Raw genomic sequence first — 18613 nt, 5'->3', positions numbered from 1 at the left:
GAGTGTACATAGGTTGAGAAAACGTCATGTTACTTTACGACAAAGCTAGAAGATGCGATTCGCGCTGCTGTATACTAAGTTTGGCCTTGTGCAATTGACTGTCTACCTACCACGATCATCAACATCGTCCTCTGAACTTCTCTTTCTCTCCAACAAAGCAAATCGACCATGTTTCCTCTCCTGTGACGGAGGTATTATTGAGCGAAAGGGCCCAGATCTCGTGGAGCCGATACTGCTCTCAAGCCGTGACTCTTCACACTGTCGTGACATCTGGAGCATGCCTCGCCAGCATACTTCGATCCTGCCTTCCACCTTCACGGCCGCGGGCGGGTTCACAAGGCTATCCTGACTTGTGCGTTCTCGTTCATGAAAACCCATAGACGCCACCCTGCTCTTGAAACTTGAGCTGATGATTTCTCAAATCCGCCCAAAGCCGAAGCTCCGTCTCTTCATCAACCGTGTCACTCGCTGGGTCGCTAGCCTCCGGACTTGCCCTCTCCAACTTACTCAGGATGTCGAGAAACGTGTATAGATAGTCTTGATGTTGAAGTGCCACGCTGCCCTTTCTCTCCTTCGGCACTTCAAGCAAGGTACTCGCTATAGACCGGATCTTCTGGGTCTGTGTCGGAACAAATCGTAAGCTTGCAATCGGACTGATACGGTTGAGTCGAAAGAAATCTTGAGTCGGACATGATAGGGCTAATTGTTTGCCAGCCTCGTACAGTAAATCGGAGTGTTGTAAGTAGATGTGGAGACTTACAAAGGAGTCGCCATTTGGCTCCATATTGACCATATCGATGCTTCCTAGCACCACAAGCAGGTCACTGACTACTTGTTCGCGTTCGTCGGACATGGTCCGCTCTAGCGCTTCGGCGTCGGCGTTGGCTGGTGGACCAGTCAGGAACTTATCTAGCCCTGCGACTAGAACATTAGGTTCTTTCTGCCGCGCTGCCTGACTCTTCACCTTGTGAAATTTCTCTAGTTGCAAGTAATACTTTTCTACCAAGTATGAGCGCGTCGCTAAGTGGCTCGCGTAGACGTTTGCCTTCTGAATTTCGTAACGGCGCTTGTCATGAGACTCAGCACCACTGTAGTGGTTCAACGCTGGGTCTCTCATTTCTGAAAATTCTGGCATGGGCGGATAGTAGGGTTGCCTCTGCTGTGTGAACCCGCCAGCTCGTCCGGGTTTCGCCTGAACTTTGAGCACCTCGGGAATGGCCTCGAGAGCCAGTCTGCAGCGCTGCAAACTCTCTTCGAAGATACGCTGCTGGCGATCCCAGTCGAATATTTCATCAACGCCAAAAGCCATTTCTGCCGTCGCAAGCGTGGAGTACGACAGATAGATGCGTACGTTGGTGTTGAAGCCTGCCATCAGGGAGACGACACCAATCTGCTGAGGTTGAATCTCATTTGGAAAAATGTGGACGTCATCGACTTCTTCGGGCAGTGGAGGCAGAGGCTCGGTTGGGGTTGCAGGTGCAATCATGAGCTCCCCAAAAGAGGCGCCTAGCTGCTGTATTGTCCTGTTCTTGACTTTAGCATAACTTGTAACCCATTGCATTCTGTCTAGGGCTTACCGCACGCCAACAAAGACGGCCCAGAATACTCTCCGTCCAATTTGCTCGGTGATGTAGTCTAGCTTAAAGTCTCTTGAGCCGTCAAAATTGGGTCCATTTGAACCCCAGGCACTGGGTACGCTGCCTAGGTAGGTGTAACCTTGACATTCGGATTTGTGAAGACCCAGCGAGCGTATGATGGTTAGACACTCGGCGAGGTAGAGCCGCAATTGGCGCCACTGGAACACATAGGCTCCGGTCAGGCCTAAAAAGTAGCTCGTGCACGCATCATAGACGTTCAAAGACGGACGGTCTAGGTAGCCGGGTCCGCGCGCCTGTGTACAAACTTCTCGGCACTTGTCGACGAGGGAGAGATGTGAAGGGTATTCGAGGCGTGTCTGCGTTTTCAGATGGAGGCGGGGCTTGCGAGGAAACGAGGATACCAGGGCAGCAATCATGGATGCCAGTAAGGCCAAGAAGGAAGGATTGGTGAAGTCTTCCCTGCGTTCCCATGCCTCTCGGAACGAAGGTTCGTGTGGGAAGGGACACAGCGGATGTATGTACATGAAGAAGTCGTCGATAAGGGCGTTCATGGTGGGAAGCGGGCAGATTGCCTCGGCGGAGAGCTGTGCAGGATGGGAGGACTGCAACTGGGCCAGGGCATGGGCTGCATTGGTAGGAGACTGCGGCGACGAAGCCCCGGAATTGGAGTCTCCAGGATTCAGCCGTTGCTTCTTGACGGCCTCTGCATGCCGATTGGGAGGGCCCCGTCGTCGACTAGGACGCTCAAAGGTACAGGGTATCTCGAGGGCCAAGCAGGCTCGACATGGCGGACCAGACTCATCGCACTGTCCTAGCGCGTTAGTACGTGCTCTGGCAAACATGCACAGTAGTGGCACCCGACGTACCTTGACTTTGCGTATACTGCACGAGTCGCATGCTTTGCGCAGGCGGTTTGGCTTCGGCTGGTGCGGCGGCGCGGGAGCGTGTTGAGGATGCTGGTCGGTCAAGGCATGATTCGCATGGAGAGCTTGCTGCGCCTGCAGCACCTCGTTGATGTTTTCGAGCTTCGGAAACGGCGGCTCTTGCGGATAGGGCGCGCGGGCAGGCTGGGCGTCGAGGACCTGGGCATTGGGATAGATGGGCGCGTAGTGGGCGTCTTGGTCGTCTGGCGGGGGAGGATAGTGCGACGAGTGCGGCGACGAGGTCATGGTCGAAGAGGGCCTCGCGCTGCCGATGATTTCCCGCGACCACGGTGGAAACTGGTCTGACATTGCGTTAGCTCGCAGAGCACACGGATGAGATGAGACGTCGTCGCCAATCCCCTGGGCCCCGCGATGCTCCCAGAGCCTGCGGTGCTATGCGGTGCGGTGCGGTGCGGTGCGGTGTGGTGCTGTGCTGTGCAGACGATGTTTTCTCCCAGAGCTCACCTCACACGCGATCCGATGGTTGTGAACTGGGCACACGGCAGGCGTCGGCCCGGGAAGATGATGTACTGGGTACGGTAGCGGAAGCTGGCTAGAGGCTCGCTGAGGGGAACGCCTGGGGTAGCGTTGGATGCATGTCGATGGGAAATTGGCGCGCAAAAGGGACCGAAGTTGATGATAGGGCGTGGTACCTGAAGAAGCGATGCACGATACGCGGGGAATAGCATCAACTGGGGCTCTTGGACTAACTACCCAGTATGCTGGTCTTGCATAGCAACTCCTAGTCCCCCTACCATTTGCGCTTTGTTGCAGCGAACCCGTCTTGCTCCTGTCCGCACCTGATGCACTGCGTTCGTCGAAGCTTGAGCTTGGGCCAGCCAATCCAGCCCCATGCGGTCGAGGATGAGATCAAAAGCCCCGACAATATGAGGAGCCTCGTCTTGAAAAAGGCATCGGGCGAACAGGGCATGTGTGCTTCCTGCGCAAAGTCGTGTATACATTCCTATCGTCAGACGCCCGCTTGAACCTGTGGGGGTGGGATATCTACCAACGCTATGCACAAAAAACAAGCTCTGACGTCTGTGTCACGTGCCAAACCACGACCTAATTGCTCGTGACGCAGCACTATGGCATATCAAAGTACCCCCTCCCGAGTCTCATCAGTCTACCGTGCATCACTGCCATTGCAATTCCACCGTAGCATGTGCCCATTCCAACCCCCCGTGGGCCCGTATCTGTCAGTCGCTATCGTCACTGTCGGCTGCACTTCGCGTTGGCGGCCGCGAAGATCGTGAGAGAGAGAAATCAAGGATATCGCTCTTGGGCCCTGCATCGACAAACTTCCTCAAGCACCACCCGAGTTGTACTGCAGTTGACTTCTCGTTGCCTAGAGGGTCGATTTGTCGCCCTTTGACAAAGACTAGTTGGAATTAGCACAGGGGTCACATTCCGAGGAGCTTCAAGGCTATCCACGACACATGCGCGATGGCTAACATGAAAATACTTACTGATCTGGTTCTGGCTATCTTCTCGATCATACACCTTGTCAGAGGAGCCGAAGGCAATTATGGCCAGCTTGGACGAGCGACCTTGTTCTTTGGCGTGGCTTAAGCTCCGTTCGAAGCCCTGTTGGGCTAAACCTGCAAGAAGGTGCTCGTAGATCTTTCGCGGCAGCTTCGTCGATGACGGGCTGTCGTTTGGCCAGGTAGTGATATTCAGTGTCACCAGGCCTGGGAGGTCGCCGAGACAATTCTGCAAAAGTCGCATTAGTGAACCGATTATCTGTCAAGAAAAAGTAGAGCATATAAACTGCCCGTTGCAAAACATAGTGGGGTAGTGCTTGGGTCAGTCTGTCCACGTAGTCTACGACCAGAATTCGAGAATCGTCTGACTGTTTGCCAATCGAACGAACGAGTATCGAAGGTAAACCTACCTCAAAGTTGACGAAGCTGTCGTTCTTGCTCCTTATGACGCTCACCTGCGGGAAAGCTAGCGAAACTTGCTCTAACAGCGAGCAGTCTTTGCAAATCTGCGATAGCGATGCATAGTCGTAGACCAGCTCGTCGTCGCAGCTGTCAGGTCCCGTGCTAGCGTGTATGTTTAGTGTCTTCAGCGTCTTTCCATGCCGTACGATACCTGCAGATGCCGGGAGACTCTTGGCATATGTAAGGTCGAGGGTGAGGGTCTTGATGCCAGAGACCAAGCACAAAAAGCCCTCAATGGCACCTAGACCGTCATTCTCGGGATTGTCATCGTGCTTGAATTCCAGAGTCTCGAGCTTGTCGGGTAGCTTTGTGCTCTTGCTAAGCTCTGCAAAGAGCGCGTCGGCACCGGAGCAGCCAAAGACACGGATGCTTTTGACTGATTGAAAGTCGATCAACTTGCAGTACGTATCCGCCGCATATCGCAATCTAAGCTTTTGGAGCGTGATCTCCTTCAGTGCGATAGGTGTACATTTTGCGAAGGGTTGCATGTGGCTGAACATGGTCGAGGTCATCAGGCCAGGCCCCGTCGAGGAGTCGTACAACTCCCGATCTGGTATTGACGAGTCGGTCTCGTCAAAGCTCGCGTGTAGCGTCATCTTGTCGAGCTTGCGGTTGGCCGTATTCTTGAGGAGGAAGTGGCAAAAGTCCAGCACCTCCCGCGAATCTGGATATAGGCCAATCTTTCGCACATTCTCGAACAGCTTTTCGAATTCCGGTATTTTCTGAAGGTCTCCCAGGACGTCCCGGTCAAGCGCAATGCTCTCCATCCACTTCATGCGTCTCTGCTTCCTGTACAGTAGCACCAGGTTATCGCCAGAGAACGATGACCATGGATGCCAGCTGAACTTTTCTAATATATTCTCTGGTAACAGCTCTAGTATCATACGAATCGCGAAGTTGGCTTGTTGTAACTGGTTGTTGCACTTGTCGATGACATCGGCGAGGTAGAGATCAAGTTTCCGCACATGTTGCAGACCGATATTCTTAGGGCTGAGAAAGGCAGCAATCCGTCCATCATTCGCCGAGCCGACGTCGAGGGTTACCTCATGGTAGAGCTGGCGGACTGCGATCTCGTGGAGCTGCTTGCTGGCGAGGCACACATTCTTGAGGTCGGTGGGACGGGTGATCTATGTAGGAGTCAGCCTGCGGGTGCCTTTTCTTCTCCAGCACCCTTACGCCTGGGATGGTTTTTGACTGACATGTTGAACGACCAACGTTTTCAAATCCACCGATAAGCCCATGAAGCTCAGTCTTGACGTCATATTGCGCTACTCCACCCTCAACTGCCTCCCGTGCAACTCCAAGGTCTTTGTAGTAAGATCGTTGAGCCACACGATAGCTCGGAGCTAAACAACGTAGATTGGGGGCGGTTGCCGTACTTTAATAATGATAGCTCGGTGCTATTGTCTGAGTTGACTGCTGCCTAGGTCGGCTTAAGGCTGGCGATGCTACCTTGATTGGTGGAGGTGGAGCTCAGAAGCGAAAAGAAGGATCAGCTCTCTTTTGGTGAGCGTTGAAGGGCAGCAAAAGAAACGTTCAGCCTCACTGTCCCACTGGCAGCTAGTTGCAACCTAGGTGGGTGTAGGGTCCCGCTGCCCCACGCTCAATCAAAGGGCGCTAGTGTGCGCGCGAAGCTGGGGTAACTTGGAAGCATGTGCTGGCTAGCTCCTATTGGGTATCCGAGTGAACCCTGCATTGACCGGTTACATGCTACCCAAGCACGTGCCAAGGTCGATATCTCCCTCGTAGCTCTCACTTTAGTTAGTTGAGATGGAGTTTGAAGTTTTACGGCAGTACATGGACACGACAAAAAGGATACCAGAGAAACATCATGATTTCCATTTGCTGTATATGAGCCACCATGCCGCCCGCTAGCTTGATCCTGGGGTATCCGTCCTATATGTAAGGTATCCCAAGATGGCCAATAGAACGCCGCATGCCAAACACCTCGCTATGCAGGTGAGTAAATATTAATACAAGATAGTCGTAATCCTCTACTCCTCGTCGCTGTCTCCAAAGCCAGCCAACAGTTCCGCCTCCAGTCCATCATCGTATTCCTCCTGCAAATCTAACCCAACTCCGTTTGTCTCCAGAGCTTTCTCGTCGTCCTCTCCCTGTCCCTCTTCTGGCCCTGTCGTCTCTGGACTGGGTAGGCCTGATGATTTGTCTGCGGTGACTACATTGGCCAAGGAAGTGACCCTCTCCATGGTGCGCTTCTTCCGTCGTTGTAGTCGTGATGTGCTGTTGACGCTACTATCGCTTTCCTCCGCCTCGCTGGCATCCGTGGAATTCGTTGTTCGTTTCCGCTTCTTCTTGCTTTGTTTCATGTCGGATGGCGTGCTATTCTCCGAACGAACACTATCGGAGTCCGACTCGTTGTCGCCTTCAGTGTCGGTCTCGTTGAGGAAATCATTGAGCTCATCATCGACATCTGCCCAATTATCGGCCGTCAGATCGAGCGTAACCGGCGATTCCGTGTTCTCTTCTGCATCTTCATCGCCTGTAGCGCCGATGCTCTCGTCTTCAAGCTCCCCAAATGGTGACCCGCTACGCTCAGCAGCATCCATTTCAATCATATACGGCGTCTCGTCTACGTGTTCCCACCTTGTGCAACACTGGAACATCCATTCGGGGTTCACAATCTTGATGTGCGAGTATCGTGCGGCCCGTTTGACCTTCGTCGTCTTCCGATCGGGATTGGCAATGACATGTGTTGTCCGACGGTTGACGCTGGTAGATACTTCTGCGCCAAAGCTCCTAATCCACAGTGCAAAGTCGGATCTATACAGTATTAGCTTCTACCATGTGACACTATCAAGCGGGATACTTACGATTGAATGTCAACGCCTAGCGGAATAATACCCGAAAAGACAACCACTGTCCCGTCGAGCACCTCCTCCTTGATGCGCGGCATGATTTCGGCAACATCAGGAATTACGTCATTCAACGGACGCTTCTTCGGGCTCTTTTCGCCCTTCAGCTCGGCGATACGGCCGCTCGCTGGCACTGCCTTTGCCTTTACATATTCGTCGTAAAATGTGCGGTGGACGCGAAGCAGGTTCTGCTCAATTATATCCAGGCCTCTGTCATTGTTATCCAGGATACTATGCCGAACTTTGGGCTGCTCTGAGTGATGTGGGTCGCTGCTGCCCGCTTCAGTAGGCTGTTCGCTCTCTTCGGCCTTCTCATCTTCTTTGTCCTGCATGAGCTGTTGCTGCAAAAGGGGCCGCTCGGTCTGTTGTGCGATGATGAGTTTCTCCTGTTCCTTGGCCTGTTGCTCCAAATCTTCTCCTGCTGCCATAGAGATCAGCTGCTGCCCTAGCTCGTTAAGGTCGCCATTGCTAGCTTCTGAGGAGGTAGAGTCGGCAGGCTTGGCGGAATCAGAAACGGCGTTGGAGACATCGCCGTCTACTTCTCCCTTTTTCGGCGTTGGCGGTGATTTGTCCTTGGCAAACGACACCAGCTCCTGCTGCTTGGGCAAGAAACTTGCATTAATGTCGCCTGCGCCAGGGAAGAAGTTGAACACGGGTACGCGGACCAGGTGGGGGCTATATGACCAAACATCTGCCCTGTCGTCGATGATCACGACCATTGCGGTATTTTGGTAGAATAGCCGCGTCAGACTCTTCAGCTTGTCCGTGTAGTTTTCGTCGCGGCTAAGGATCCTGTCACCAAAGTACTTCCGTTCGGGGTCGATGATCTTTGCGACTTCTTGCGCATATGCTCGGGTCGCCATGGTGTAGACATGCATCTCGTAGAGCTTCGATACTCTGTCGAAGAAGTCTTTCAGCCCCGGGCGCATCTTGACATAGTACCAGTTCGCAGCCACGTTGGAGACATTGTCGTCGGCCAGTTGGAAGCCCTGTACGTCTTTGACAGCATCATGGTTCGGGTTTTCGGTGTCGGTCTTCCAATCGGCAATTGTTCGCTCACAAGTGGTATGGATGACGGTCTGGTCCAGGTCGACGATGAGCGTCAACTTCTTTGCGCTCAGCAATCGCTTCTTCGCATCCTCCTCAGCCGCCACCGCTTCCTTGTGGCTGACGAGTAGCGCAACGTTGTCGTGCGTCATGTTCACGGTCGCTCGGGCTGCGTTGCTCTCCTTTGTGAGGTAGTCGACTTTGGTCATGTCTTCTCCGCAGTCGACGCAAAGGCCGCCGAACTGTGTCTCGTGCGTGCAGGGCTCTTGAATCTCGAGAAGCTCAATGCTAGGCCTGTATTAGCACCCTGTCTGTGTTACTGACATCGCAGTTGGCTTACCCAGGCCGTTCAATGACGGTGCCAGGCTTGATCAGCCATCGCGTGACCTTTCCCTCGGTGCTTGCATGGAAGAACTGAATCATCTTCTTCATGACTATCTTCTCCCCTCCCCATTTGTCGCCTTCCGTCACCGGCGTCTCATAGCGGTAGTTGAACAGCTTATCCGACCGCTTGACCTCTTCATCCCGCTTTCTCAGGAGGTCGACGATGGTGATGGGATACGACAAATCCCGCGGCGATGTAATCTTCATTCCTTGATGTAGCAGTCCATGCGATGCGCTATATGGTGTTTGGGGCAGTCGCGTCGGCGCAATGGATGGACCTTGCGGCCTCGCGTCACGAGAGCTATGACGCCGGGGGAGCTTGCAGGCACAATTTGCAGTCGCGTATTGCGGAGAATCGCAGAAGATCGTGGGAATTGGTTGGAGTGAGGTGACCAGTGCGACGTAGACTTGTGCAGTTGGCTAGTAGTGACAAGGATTGACGTATGGCGGTGCGGCTGGCGGCTCCTTGGTATTAATTGCGCGGGGCGCCGGTTCTTAAATACCGCTGCGAGACTTGGATCACGTGCTCGGATCCTCAAACATTTGACATGGACACAAAGAGCAGCAGCAGAGGCGCCGTCTGTGTTTCTCGGATGCTGGCCATCAAAGAGCGCATTAATAGCTTGGTGTTTACATGCCGGATTTTGGTACTTCATCCCTACTTTAGCCAGGTTGCTACTCTAGGCAGCTACGATAGCCGTCGTCCTGGTGTTCTACTTCACGGCTGCCTGCTTTAGCAATCACCGAACTAACGTCTTTCAATACATATCGAGTCAGAGTTAGATGACTCTCTACTATCTATGTAGTCATAGAGTCGCCCGCTCCTTTTAGGGCATTCATTACTCGGATTTAGTGACAAAGGCGGCGACTCAGCGACGACTCAGCTGCTCACGCCACAGCCGCCTGCCATCATGGATAGCTAGACACATCTACCAGCCACAGTGGTTGAAGCTACGCCTGTCTAACTTCGCAATCTCATAGTGTATATGCTCAATGATAGCTTCGCAGCTGTTTGCGCATACAACGAGGTAGGCTATAGTTGGGCGGAAAGGTCTTCTGGCATAGTTGTGACCTAGGCTATACCTATTATACTACCACACTCTAATCGCAAAAGTGATATCGGAAATCGAAACATCACCATTACTAAGATATATCCCTCTGCGCCTATTTACACCAGACAGTAAACTCCACATGCTGGCTTTCAAACACCCGAGGTAGCTTTGCAAATTGCTCTCGAATCCCTAATGTCTTTATCGTCAATGCCGAAATCTTATTCGAACGCCTCCGCCTCAAGCATGCTCAGGGCCAATGTTAGAATAGCATTCCATCTCTATGCAGACGCTGGGTCGCGCTTCTGCGCATCTACGCCCTTCAAATCTGTGCTTCCCAATACCACAGAACCGTGAACGGTTCGAGATGCATCCTGGCTGACCCCCGGCACGGGCTGTTGCATCTCAAAAGGATAAGAGACATCCATTTCCTCGCCATCTTCAACAATCGTCCAGTCATCCTCGAACTCGTCCGTGGGGTCGTCGTCTTGCTTCGCGTGCTTCTTGATTAGGGAGCGGGCACGGTCGAGTTCGCGGTAGATGGTCTGGATAGCGACCTGTGTGCCATTGTCCTAGAAGAATTAGCTAGTGTACCTGTCGTGTGTTGCCTTTCTCGCAGGTGCTGCGCTTACCTTTCGAATCTTCTGGCCCAAAACCTTGGCCTTGACAATCATCCGTTGGCTGTTCGTGACCTCCCACAGTGCACGACTAAACGCGCTTGTGTTAACTTTCTTCAGCCAGGTGCCCACACCCATGTCCTCCACACGCTGGGCGAAGAAATATTGGTCGCCAAAGAAAGGCTTGATGATCGTGGGAATGCCGGCTCGAAGACTCGCTCCCGTTGTACCTGAGCCACCGTGGTGCACCGCGGCATCCATTTGCTTAAACAGCCAATCATGTGGCGCCGCCTGGATCTGGAAAATCTCTGGGGGAAGAGGGATCTCGGGTTTCGAAGCGTCTTTAGTCTCCAGGCGATCAGACCAGCCCTTGGATAGTACACAGCGAACATCTGCCTTCAGGACAGAGTCTACAACAGTCTTGGTGAGAGCGGCGGGATCGTCAATAACAATGGAGCCAAACCCCACATAAACTAACTTCTTACCATCCTTCTGCGCCTGCTCGATAAATGCCATTAGATCTGTAGGAGGTTCATACATATCTGCTTCGTCTAAAAACCAGTACCCTGTGACGCGGACCCAATCAGGCCAATCGAGTGGCGGTGGCACCACGTGGGGGCTAAAGTTGTACAGGAAGGGTCGGAGACTCGCCTGCATCTTGTTTTGCGAAGTGTTTTGAAGCCCCAATTCTCGACGACGCCACTTGTTGATTTGGCCGGAGATGGCAGTCCAGAAAATAGTGTCGAAGGTAATGTATGTGATGCTGTTGTAGCCGCCGCCCATCTTCTTCTCCAGCACCGAAAAGGCATGCGGATAAGCCCGAGTGCGTGTCCAAGGCATCGTGAAGGCACGAAAATACGGAATTTCCAAAGCCTCTGCTATATGGATACCGGCCATGGTGCTAGGGCTCTCGATTAGGACATCTGCACCCTGGCAAGCCCGCCATGAAGAGCTGCACACATCGTCAAGCCATCCGCGGAACTTGGAGTTAGCCTCCTTCATGAAGTTGTATGTGAACATGCCGTGCTCAACACAAATCCGCATCAACTCAGCTGGATTCCCATCCACGGGTGCGAAATCGATACCGTGCTTCCGCACCCAGGGCTCAAACTCCGCGTGTGTCGCAATGCGCGGCTTGTGTCCCTCTTTCAGTAGCTCCTTACATAGCGCAATGTATGGCTGTACGTCACCTCGAGACCCAATGGTAAGACAGACGATGGTCAATGGCTCCGGGGGCTTAAAGTCGACAAACGAGGCAAGGGGATCGTCGAAGATGAGGGGGATTCGATCATGGTCCGCCGCACGTACGAGATTTGATACATTAACAGTCTTTCCCGCGTTGTTGTTCTCTCGAGCCTGTCGTAAAAGGTCATGTTCAGCTTTAGCGGCTTCATCGTCGCTGTCAATACCGGAAGAAGGCGAGTCTTCATCTTCAAGGTATCTGGTGTTCTCCAGGATGCGAAGCACGGTGATAGCGCACTCGTCGCGGTACTCAGCCTTGGAGAACTCGAAAAAGAGCTCTTCGTGGCCCCTGATGACAATCGCAAGACCGTGGTAGCCGAGTCGAAATCCCTTCTCTTTGTTGACATTCTCGATGTCCTTCATTGGTAGAATGATCTATGTTTGTTAGTGCGCACTTGTCCTGGGGAACATAGCTCAACGTACCTTAGTCTTGGACGTAGGCATCAGACTACGGAAGCAAAAGTATCTCCCGCTGATGTAGATCTTGCCGTAGTTCGGGAGCACCCGCTGGAGCGATGCAAAGAACGACGACTGGAGCACCTCAGTCTCCGGAAAGGCGAAATGCTCTCGGAAATTTTCTGCCGCTTTCGCTGCGTCCTCGTCGTCTTCAAGTACATGTACTTGATCCCCAGTCTCTAGCCCCTCTGCGGTAGTGTAGTGCTTTCGACCGCCAGCTAGCATTCCGGAAACTTTCTCGTAGTAGCCTATTGATTCGGTTGCAAGTAGATTGCCCATTTGCTTGGACCGTGACCGAAGGAAGCCTGCTAAGCCAGAAGCTTTGTGTAGGGGGTACGAGGCGAGCTCTTGGAGGGCGGAGGAGGAACTCGATAAGCGTGGAGGTGCTTGACTAACATCTGTGTCCTCTTCTATATCCAGAGAGCCTGTCGGTGGCTGCGCATTACCTAGGTGTGGTGCAGGTCGTGCGGACTTTGCTTGAGCTTTGCCCACTCCAAAAGAACGTGTCGTGTCGTGTGAGAGTCTAGCTAACCGGTCCACCTTATGAGAAGGAGAGGCATCGGGCGAGTGAGCCATAGGGGCTAGAAACACGTCGGAGCGATCCAAGATTTGTGAAGCAGACTCGTTGCTCTCGTCTATCGATTGGATGGCTGCCGATGATTCTGTACCGGGTTCGAGTGAAAGAGTAGCAGATTCCGAATCTGCCGCATTTAAAGACAACGGCGATCTATCCCCCGGTCCACCCTTCACCTGCTTATCATGACGACCAGCGCTGAAGCTCCGCCGGATTTCATGGCTAGGGCGTCGTACTTCATGGCTCGGGCGGCGGAAACTACGGCTGATGTCCATACTACGTCGTACATCCCAGCTCTTTCGATTGAGATCAACACTAGACCGAGCAGAGATATCGCTTGTGCTTGATTTGCTTACATGCGGCGCAGGTAGTGGTGACAGCGTGGCACGGACGTTTTCTGTTATGTGTGTTGTGTTGTCCGTACTATTTGGCGATGCCATAAACTCGTCGTGACTGGATAGCCCTAATAGAGTCGGGGTGATCGCACTTCGGTCACGAGTTTGTGTAGGCTGGTGATGCTCATTATCATTGATCATTATACGCAGGACATTCAACACGTCTGGGCCGCTATTGAAGAACGAGAAGAAGTACTACCGTGATTAGCTAACTTTACCACTGCGTGGTGCTGGTACTTACTTCATCAATAGCAAACGTCTCATCATTATCAATTACACGAACTTTGACCGTCTCTGCGAAGTCGAGTATCGAGCTCTCTTCTATTTCAAGGACGTTCTGTATAGGTAACGATATCTTCACGCTATTGCCTTCGTTGTGTGTGCGGAATATGACTTTTTGAATGGACCTGACCCACTCCTTCGCACTTGTTGCGCTGTCAGCCTTGAATTGGTACTTTCTTTCGTCTGTGGTAACGATGAATGTAGTCTCCTCGTCGCCCCGTTTCTTGCTTTCGACCACGTCGGCTGAGATAGCGTATTGCAGATTGATACGATTTCGAGGGAAGTAGAGCTCCGCGGGGTTCGTGTAGTACGACAATACATCACCTCGTAGGACGAACCAATATCTATTGTACTTTGATCGGCCATGCTTGAAGACGTAGCCTGTTTTGCTTACGTCGTGCTACCGCAATTAGCAAGTCTCCTCATAAGATTGTAGACTTGACTTACATGTTTCTTCGGTATATATGCATAGAAGCATATGTGCTTTTGGGTGATGTACATATACCCTTGAAGGAGAACGCTCTGGAGTAACCAGCAAGGATATTCTGCTATGACTTCCTCAACAGCCTCAAACTCGAAGATCTGCTGTATCCTCTTCGCAAGTGTGACAGGCGCTTTGCCATTAGTCGGCTCAGCCGACCTTCCATGTCTGCTCCTCCGGCGTTTCTCGACGTGTATCTCCTCACGAGGCATATCCTTGGCGTTTGCCTTCTGAGACTGATCGATCGCGGTGGTCGGGAGCGAGACTCCTGGCCGCGGTCGAGGTGGCAGGAACTGGGACGAGGACATTGGATCCGTAGGCTGCTGGCCTTCCGCTCGGCTCTCTTTCCTGTTGGACATCTTTAATTTGGGCAGCGAACGCAGCAACTTGTTCTCTGACAATGCTCGCCTGTGTTTCGTCTTGTCAGTGCTCCCATGTTGCACATCCTTTGGTAGAGTCCGGAAGTCATTCGCTGAACTCAAGCGACTTAACCTTGCAGCACCATCTAAACCATGATACGGGACCTTCCTCTTTCCCTCGTCTTCGCTGTCGCCCGAATCCATCTCCTGCAGGGCCCCCAGGTCCGTGTGTGACTGCTGTCCGGCTCGTGCAATCATAGAGAATATAGACTGGTTCATCGACATGGTATTATTCCGCGTCGGCGCCGTGACATCTACATGCTCGTCATCCCCGTCCTTGAAACGCTCTGGTATATCCAGCGACATGCCGCGCGCTTCTCTTCTCGACTCCTTTCGCTTCTTCGTCAGCTTTCGACTTGTCCTCTCCCTCCCTCCATCCTGTGACGCCATCGTGTGTGGCTATTGCGTGGACTCGTGGCTAAACAATCGTTGAGGTATTCGGATCGCGGGCGGCGGTAGAGGAGGCGTGGGCCTGCAAAAGAGCTTACTTCGTGTGTATCTTGTAGAAGAGACGGATTACTGCTGCTGGCAGTCGCTGGCCTTGAAATGTCACATATTGAAGGTAGTAGTAGTCCGCGCGCTGGGAGCAAATACTACATACTTCGCGCACGAGATGGGTCCACGCTCCTCCGGGGTGCTAGCGCGGCACATGCACGACGCTGCCTATGAAAAGTGACCGCATGATAAGGGTGCTGCCTGGTAACCCAAAATAACCAGCGTTTGTCCCAACATTCTCTGCGGCCTTCCTTCTACGTGCAACGCTTCAGACTGCCCGTAGTACTTGCGCATGCACGGTTGACTGGCCTTGAAACTTGACGTTGAAGGGTGGCCAAGCCTTTGAGCTACGTCACTTGATGATGCGTATCGATAACAGCTAGCAGCGTGTACAAGGGCGATTGGACTATATTTGATGGGGTCACTATTGCATGGCACATCCATCTGTAATCGCTAATGTGCACATCACCGCTACTACTGTACTAATAAACAAGTCATCCATAGGTACAATTTGAGCCAAACGCCGTCGCCCAGACGAACGACACTCGCAGCAAACAATTCAGTCCTGTTTCCATCTCCTCCGGTTGTCCATGGCTCACTTGGACTTGGCAAGGCCGACGGCCGAGTTTCCAAGGTCGTAGACGGAGTACCACTTCCTGAGGAAGGCATCGCCGAGAATAGCAAGTGGGCCCACTGGCTCAGGGAAGTCCATGCCCATAAAGGCAGAGATGCAAGACCCCTGGACCTCGAGAACGTAGTCAAAGGCACTGATGGTAAAGTTGTGACCGGTAAGCGTAAAGGTAAGGTCGGGCAGACTGTCGCGTTTGTCGCACTCCACGGTATATTGACCGTTGAAACCCTTCTTGGCGCCGATCTCCTTGTTGCTGCGAGCGAGACATTAGCATGAGGAGGTCGCATTTGCAGCATCGTGGGTCAACTTACAGAAGCTCCGCGATAGTCGAGGGAAGAGCGATGAGAGATGTGCCAGTGTCAAGAATGACACCGGTGTTGTCCATCTCAGCAGTCTCCTTGCCGAAGGTGATGGCATCAAGATCAACCTCCCAGTAAGCCTTGCGCCTCAACGGGAGCTTGATGAGCTTGCCGCTGTAGTGGCTCTCATCGATGCCACCGAAAGTGGCCTCGGACTCCTGTTGCTCGTTGGTGTCTCCGAGGTAGAAAGCAAAGACGGGCTCGTCCAGCAGACCCTGGTCGAGCATGTTGTAAAAGGGGGGAACAATCTTGTTCACGCTGATGGTGTCGTAACCAAGACCCAGGATGCCGTCGAACCTGCCGAAGGCAAAAGCAAGACCAGGTTCAGAGGTGGCCTCGGCAAAGTCCTGGTGCTTCACCTTGAGGTCGCCAATCTGGAAAACGTCTTGAGACACGAAACCGCTGAGCTCTCCCGATCCGTAGCGGATCTCGAACGAAGTGCCGTTCTTCTTGTAGGTCGATGATGACGATGAATCGTACTTTGTGTGGAGGTAGCAGGCGATGGAATTGCACTCGGACGAAGGGACCCAAAGGTTGGAACTGCCAGTGTCGAGGATGACCTTGAACGTCTGGGGAGGAGTACCGAGAGAGATCTCAGAGAAGTCTGGCGCCTATTAACAACCGTTGCACGGCCCGTGGAATGTGCGCAACATACACTGAGCATTTAAGAAGTTGGTGACGGGCACTGGGTGCGTTCCGTCGGCGATGTAGGGCGCCTTGAAGACTTGCTCCATGTGGCTCTCGGGCTTGCCCATGAACTTCTGTGAGTACTTCTGTGATAGAGCGTGCACCTGCTCCTGGATGTCGGCATGTTGCTGCTCATCGTTAGCTGCGTCGCACCGTACGCCGTCGCAAGTCGCAACGTCGATGGCTTACCAGTTGCTCGCTCAAAGGTATCTTCTTGAGCTTCATCTTGTGGACCCCGGCAGTGGCGGTGCCGAGCACGCTCGAAGCGGCGAGCAAGATGGCCGACTTCATGATGGCAAACGATCAGAAGACTAGAAAGAAGGGCGTGGATGGAAAAGATGGGGGATGCAGGTGTGTGGAGTGTGGTGGTTTGGATGGAGCTGCTGGGAGCTTGAAGGTCTCGGGGTGGAGGCTGGGGGTTTAGGCAGCGCCTGCCACCCGGTCGTTGACGTACTGTCGCGCTGCACGTGCCCACCATCGCTCCTGTCTGGTTTCAGACTGGCATTCCGGTTCCCGAAGGACCCACAGCCCCCAGGCACGCCGTCTTGTTAATCAGTTGCCTATAGAATCAAAGTTCCGCTAACCATCTGCTCCACAACTGCGCTACCGACAACATGGGGTGGGGGGAGCCTGGAGTACTTCACGGCTTGTCGCATTGCTTTCCTTGTGTTCCGTTGATGCATCTGAATCCCCCATCAGCCCGACGCTTGCAGAGCGTAGCATCAGCTTCGTCCACAAAGTGCACCACGCAAGACCTAATGCTACATTGCGCTTCTTCATTCATGACGTCTCAACTTATGCATTGTTTCTACACTATAACGGTCGCATCCGGCTCATCAGTGTACTGCGGAGCCTGGATTAGCCTCGCTTCCTGGTCCCTTCGTAACTTTTCCAGATCCACCGCCCACAGAGCAGAGCTCACACTTGCCGTGAGCAAGAAAAACATGCTGAATGGCGGCACCAGCTGCAGGAACAGATATACAGTGCCGTACCTGTGTTTGGTTAGCGGGATTACCATGACACAGCAGATGGCTTACCAAGTATACTGCCACCGTCGCCGCCCAATGACAGCACTTCTCTGCTTCCGATCGTATCCCAACAGCTGAAAGTACCGCCAGTGTTGGAGAGGCCCCGCTCGATAGCCTGTCAACAGCAGGAATACCGGCACGCCGACATATGGGATGAAGTTGATTGGCAGCAGAAGGATGAATTCTGCGATCTGGCGAAAGGAGAACGGTGCGTAGACCGAAGATCGTGTAGGCTTACCCAGTCGTCGGACAGGGTCGTTCAAGGCATCTTCGGCGACGGGTCGGTGTTGGCGCACGAGGTCTTCGTAGCCTTTATATATCAAAACAGCGTCAAAAATGTCGACCTGGGATTCATCCTAGGTTGCGGTCAGTATACCATTTCAGGTCCTCGTCATGTAGCATACACACCACTAGGAAGGATTCAAACAGGATTGCTACCACCGCAGCGCCTTCTCCAAGAACGAGGAATGTTCCATTAACCCAGGCACTACCCGTTTTGTGAAACAAGGCCAGAAATGCAACCTGCGGTAGGAAGGTCCAGATAAACAGGTTGGAGAGTATAAAGGTACTCAGCAAAATTGCAGGTATCAGGCGAGCTTTAAGCAGCGGGTAGAGGAACGGGTGTGCTATGAAGAAGACGATTCCCTGTTACCTGTCAGATCGTACGCGAAACATGGCAAGTTGGAATGATGTACCTTGATGAGATACGTCACCGCGACTATGTTATCCCATGCTGGCCGCACAACGACTTTGGGAATATTCCTCAGGACCGACTGCTGTGGTTGCGATTGTGGCATCTCTGTGTCGTGTATCGTCAGGAGGGGAGGGAGGAGACGCGTTGGTATGAGGCGTTTTGGATGACGTACGTTGAAGCTCGGCCCTCGTACTACCGGTAACGAGTCCCCGCCGTTTCTTACAACCTCCGTTCCATTAGTAGAGTTTAGTATCAGCTACGAGAAATCGCAGAAATAACTCCTGGTATGCTGGATCTAGCTCCAAATACATCATCACACTCCAAAGGCGAGTTCAGACCTCAAGGGCACATCCATAGACTTTAGAGGTTCGGCGGACATGCCTTATATTTGATTGAACATTTATTCCTCTCCTACGTTAATCTGGCCCACTTG

General features: G+C 52.9%; 5 protein-coding genes across 5 annotated transcripts; all 5 read right to left on the bottom strand.

Moving 5' to 3' along the window:
* Nucleotides 1–235: 235 nt before the first annotated feature.
* On the bottom strand, nucleotides 236–6031 carry K460DRAFT_334366 (uncharacterized protein). The gene is made up of 8 exons (XM_040930913.1): nucleotides 5667–6031; nucleotides 4416–5594; nucleotides 3991–4234; nucleotides 3820–3902; nucleotides 2471–2818; nucleotides 1578–2404; nucleotides 761–1523; nucleotides 236–619 (listed from the first exon to the last, which is right to left on the bottom strand). The coding sequence occupies exons 1-8, from the start codon at nucleotides 5727–5729 to the stop codon at nucleotides 365–367; spliced, it is 3762 nt and encodes a 1253-aa protein (XP_040790939.1). The 5' UTR covers nucleotides 5730–6031; the 3' UTR covers nucleotides 236–364.
* Nucleotides 6032–6283: 252 nt separating this feature from the next.
* Nucleotides 6284–9234, bottom strand: K460DRAFT_364349 (uncharacterized protein). Its single transcript, XM_040932992.1, has 3 exons — nucleotides 8728–9234; nucleotides 7299–8675; nucleotides 6284–7248 (listed from the first exon to the last, which is right to left on the bottom strand). The coding sequence occupies exons 1-3, from the start codon at nucleotides 8976–8978 to the stop codon at nucleotides 6462–6464; spliced, it is 2415 nt and encodes an 804-aa protein (XP_040790938.1). The 5' UTR covers nucleotides 8979–9234; the 3' UTR covers nucleotides 6284–6461.
* Nucleotides 9235–10101: 867 nt separating this feature from the next.
* On the bottom strand, nucleotides 10102–14676 carry K460DRAFT_403660 (glycosyltransferase family 1 protein; the record flags this gene model as incomplete). The annotated part of the gene is made up of 5 exons (XM_040936657.1): nucleotides 10102–10392; nucleotides 10453–12054; nucleotides 12103–13299; nucleotides 13346–13786; nucleotides 13834–14676. The coding sequence occupies 5 exons, from the start codon at nucleotides 14674–14676 to the stop codon at nucleotides 10102–10104; spliced, it is 4374 nt and encodes a 1457-aa protein (XP_040790937.1).
* Nucleotides 14677–15176: 500 nt separating this feature from the next.
* Nucleotides 15177–16836, bottom strand: K460DRAFT_364347 (aspartyl proteinase). Its single transcript, XM_040932991.1, has 4 exons — nucleotides 16648–16836; nucleotides 16427–16586; nucleotides 15724–16375; nucleotides 15177–15665 (listed from the first exon to the last, which is right to left on the bottom strand). Exons 1-4 carry the CDS (start codon nucleotides 16747–16749, stop codon nucleotides 15377–15379), a joined length of 1203 nt encoding a protein of 400 aa, XP_040790936.1. The 5' UTR covers nucleotides 16750–16836; the 3' UTR covers nucleotides 15177–15376.
* Nucleotides 16837–17083: 247 nt separating this feature from the next.
* On the bottom strand, nucleotides 17084–18307 carry K460DRAFT_308556 (uncharacterized protein). Its single transcript, XM_040930107.1, has 4 exons — nucleotides 18182–18307; nucleotides 17895–18131; nucleotides 17496–17842; nucleotides 17084–17450 (listed from the first exon to the last, which is right to left on the bottom strand). Exons 1-4 carry the CDS (start codon nucleotides 18281–18283, stop codon nucleotides 17267–17269), a joined length of 870 nt encoding a protein of 289 aa, XP_040790935.1. The 5' UTR covers nucleotides 18284–18307; the 3' UTR covers nucleotides 17084–17266.
* Between the last annotated feature and the right edge of the window lie 306 nt (nucleotides 18308–18613).

The sequence above is a fragment of the Cucurbitaria berberidis genome, assembly GCF_010015615.1.
Source record: "Cucurbitaria berberidis CBS 394.84 unplaced genomic scaffold K460scaffold_2, whole genome shotgun sequence".
NCBI classification, from domain to species: domain Eukaryota; kingdom Fungi; phylum Ascomycota; class Dothideomycetes; order Pleosporales; family Cucurbitariaceae; genus Cucurbitaria; species Cucurbitaria berberidis.
The sequence above is the reverse complement of the archived record's forward strand: the minus strand, read 5'-3'. Positions and strand labels throughout refer to the sequence as shown.

What these genes read in the sequence shown, in the direction of transcription:
- K460DRAFT_334366 (XM_040930913.1), bottom strand. Translation starts at nt 5,729, where the DNA reads ATGACGTCAAGACTGAGCTTCATGGGCTTATCGGTGGATTTGAAAACG. An exon ending in ACAGCTTCGTCAACTTTGAG is followed by an intron (nt 4,235 to 4,415) that starts GTAGGTTTACCT and finishes CGACTTTTGCAG; the next exon opens with AATTGTCTCGGCGACCTCCC. An exon ending in AGATAGCCAGAACCAGATCA is followed by an intron (nt 3,903 to 3,990) that starts GTAAGTATTTTC and finishes AATTCCAACTAG; the next exon opens with TCTTTGTCAAAGGGCGACAA.
- K460DRAFT_364347 (XM_040932991.1), bottom strand. Translation starts at nt 16,749, where the DNA reads ATGAAGTCGGCCATCTTGCTCGCCGCTTCGAGCGTGCTCGGCACCGCC. An exon ending in TACCTTTGAGCGAGCAACTG is followed by an intron (nt 16,587 to 16,647) that starts GTAAGCCATCGA and finishes AACGATGAGCAG; the next exon opens with CAACATGCCGACATCCAGGA. An exon ending in CAACTTCTTAAATGCTCAGT is followed by an intron (nt 16,376 to 16,426) that starts GTATGTTGCGCA and finishes AATAGGCGCCAG; the next exon opens with ACTTCTCTGAGATCTCTCTC.
- K460DRAFT_364349 (XM_040932992.1), bottom strand. Translation starts at nt 8,978, where the DNA reads ATGAAGATTACATCGCCGCGGGATTTGTCGTATCCCATCACCATCGTC. An exon ending in ACCGTCATTGAACGGCCTGG is followed by an intron (nt 8,676 to 8,727) that starts GTAAGCCAACTG and finishes ATACAGGCCTAG; the next exon opens with CATTGAGCTTCTCGAGATTC. An exon ending in CTAGGCGTTGACATTCAATC is followed by an intron (nt 7,249 to 7,298) that starts GTAAGTATCCCG and finishes AATACTGTATAG; the next exon opens with ATCCGACTTTGCACTGTGGA.
- K460DRAFT_308556 (XM_040930107.1), bottom strand. Translation starts at nt 18,283, where the DNA reads ATGCCACAATCGCAACCACAGCAGTCGGTCCTGAGGAATATTCCCAAA. An exon ending in CGGTGACGTATCTCATCAAG is followed by an intron (nt 18,132 to 18,181) that starts GTACATCATTCC and finishes GACAGGTAACAG; the next exon opens with GGAATCGTCTTCTTCATAGC. An exon ending in CGACGGTGGCAGTATACTTG is followed by an intron (nt 17,451 to 17,495) that starts GTAAGCCATCTG and finishes AACCAAACACAG; the next exon opens with GTACGGCACTGTATATCTGT.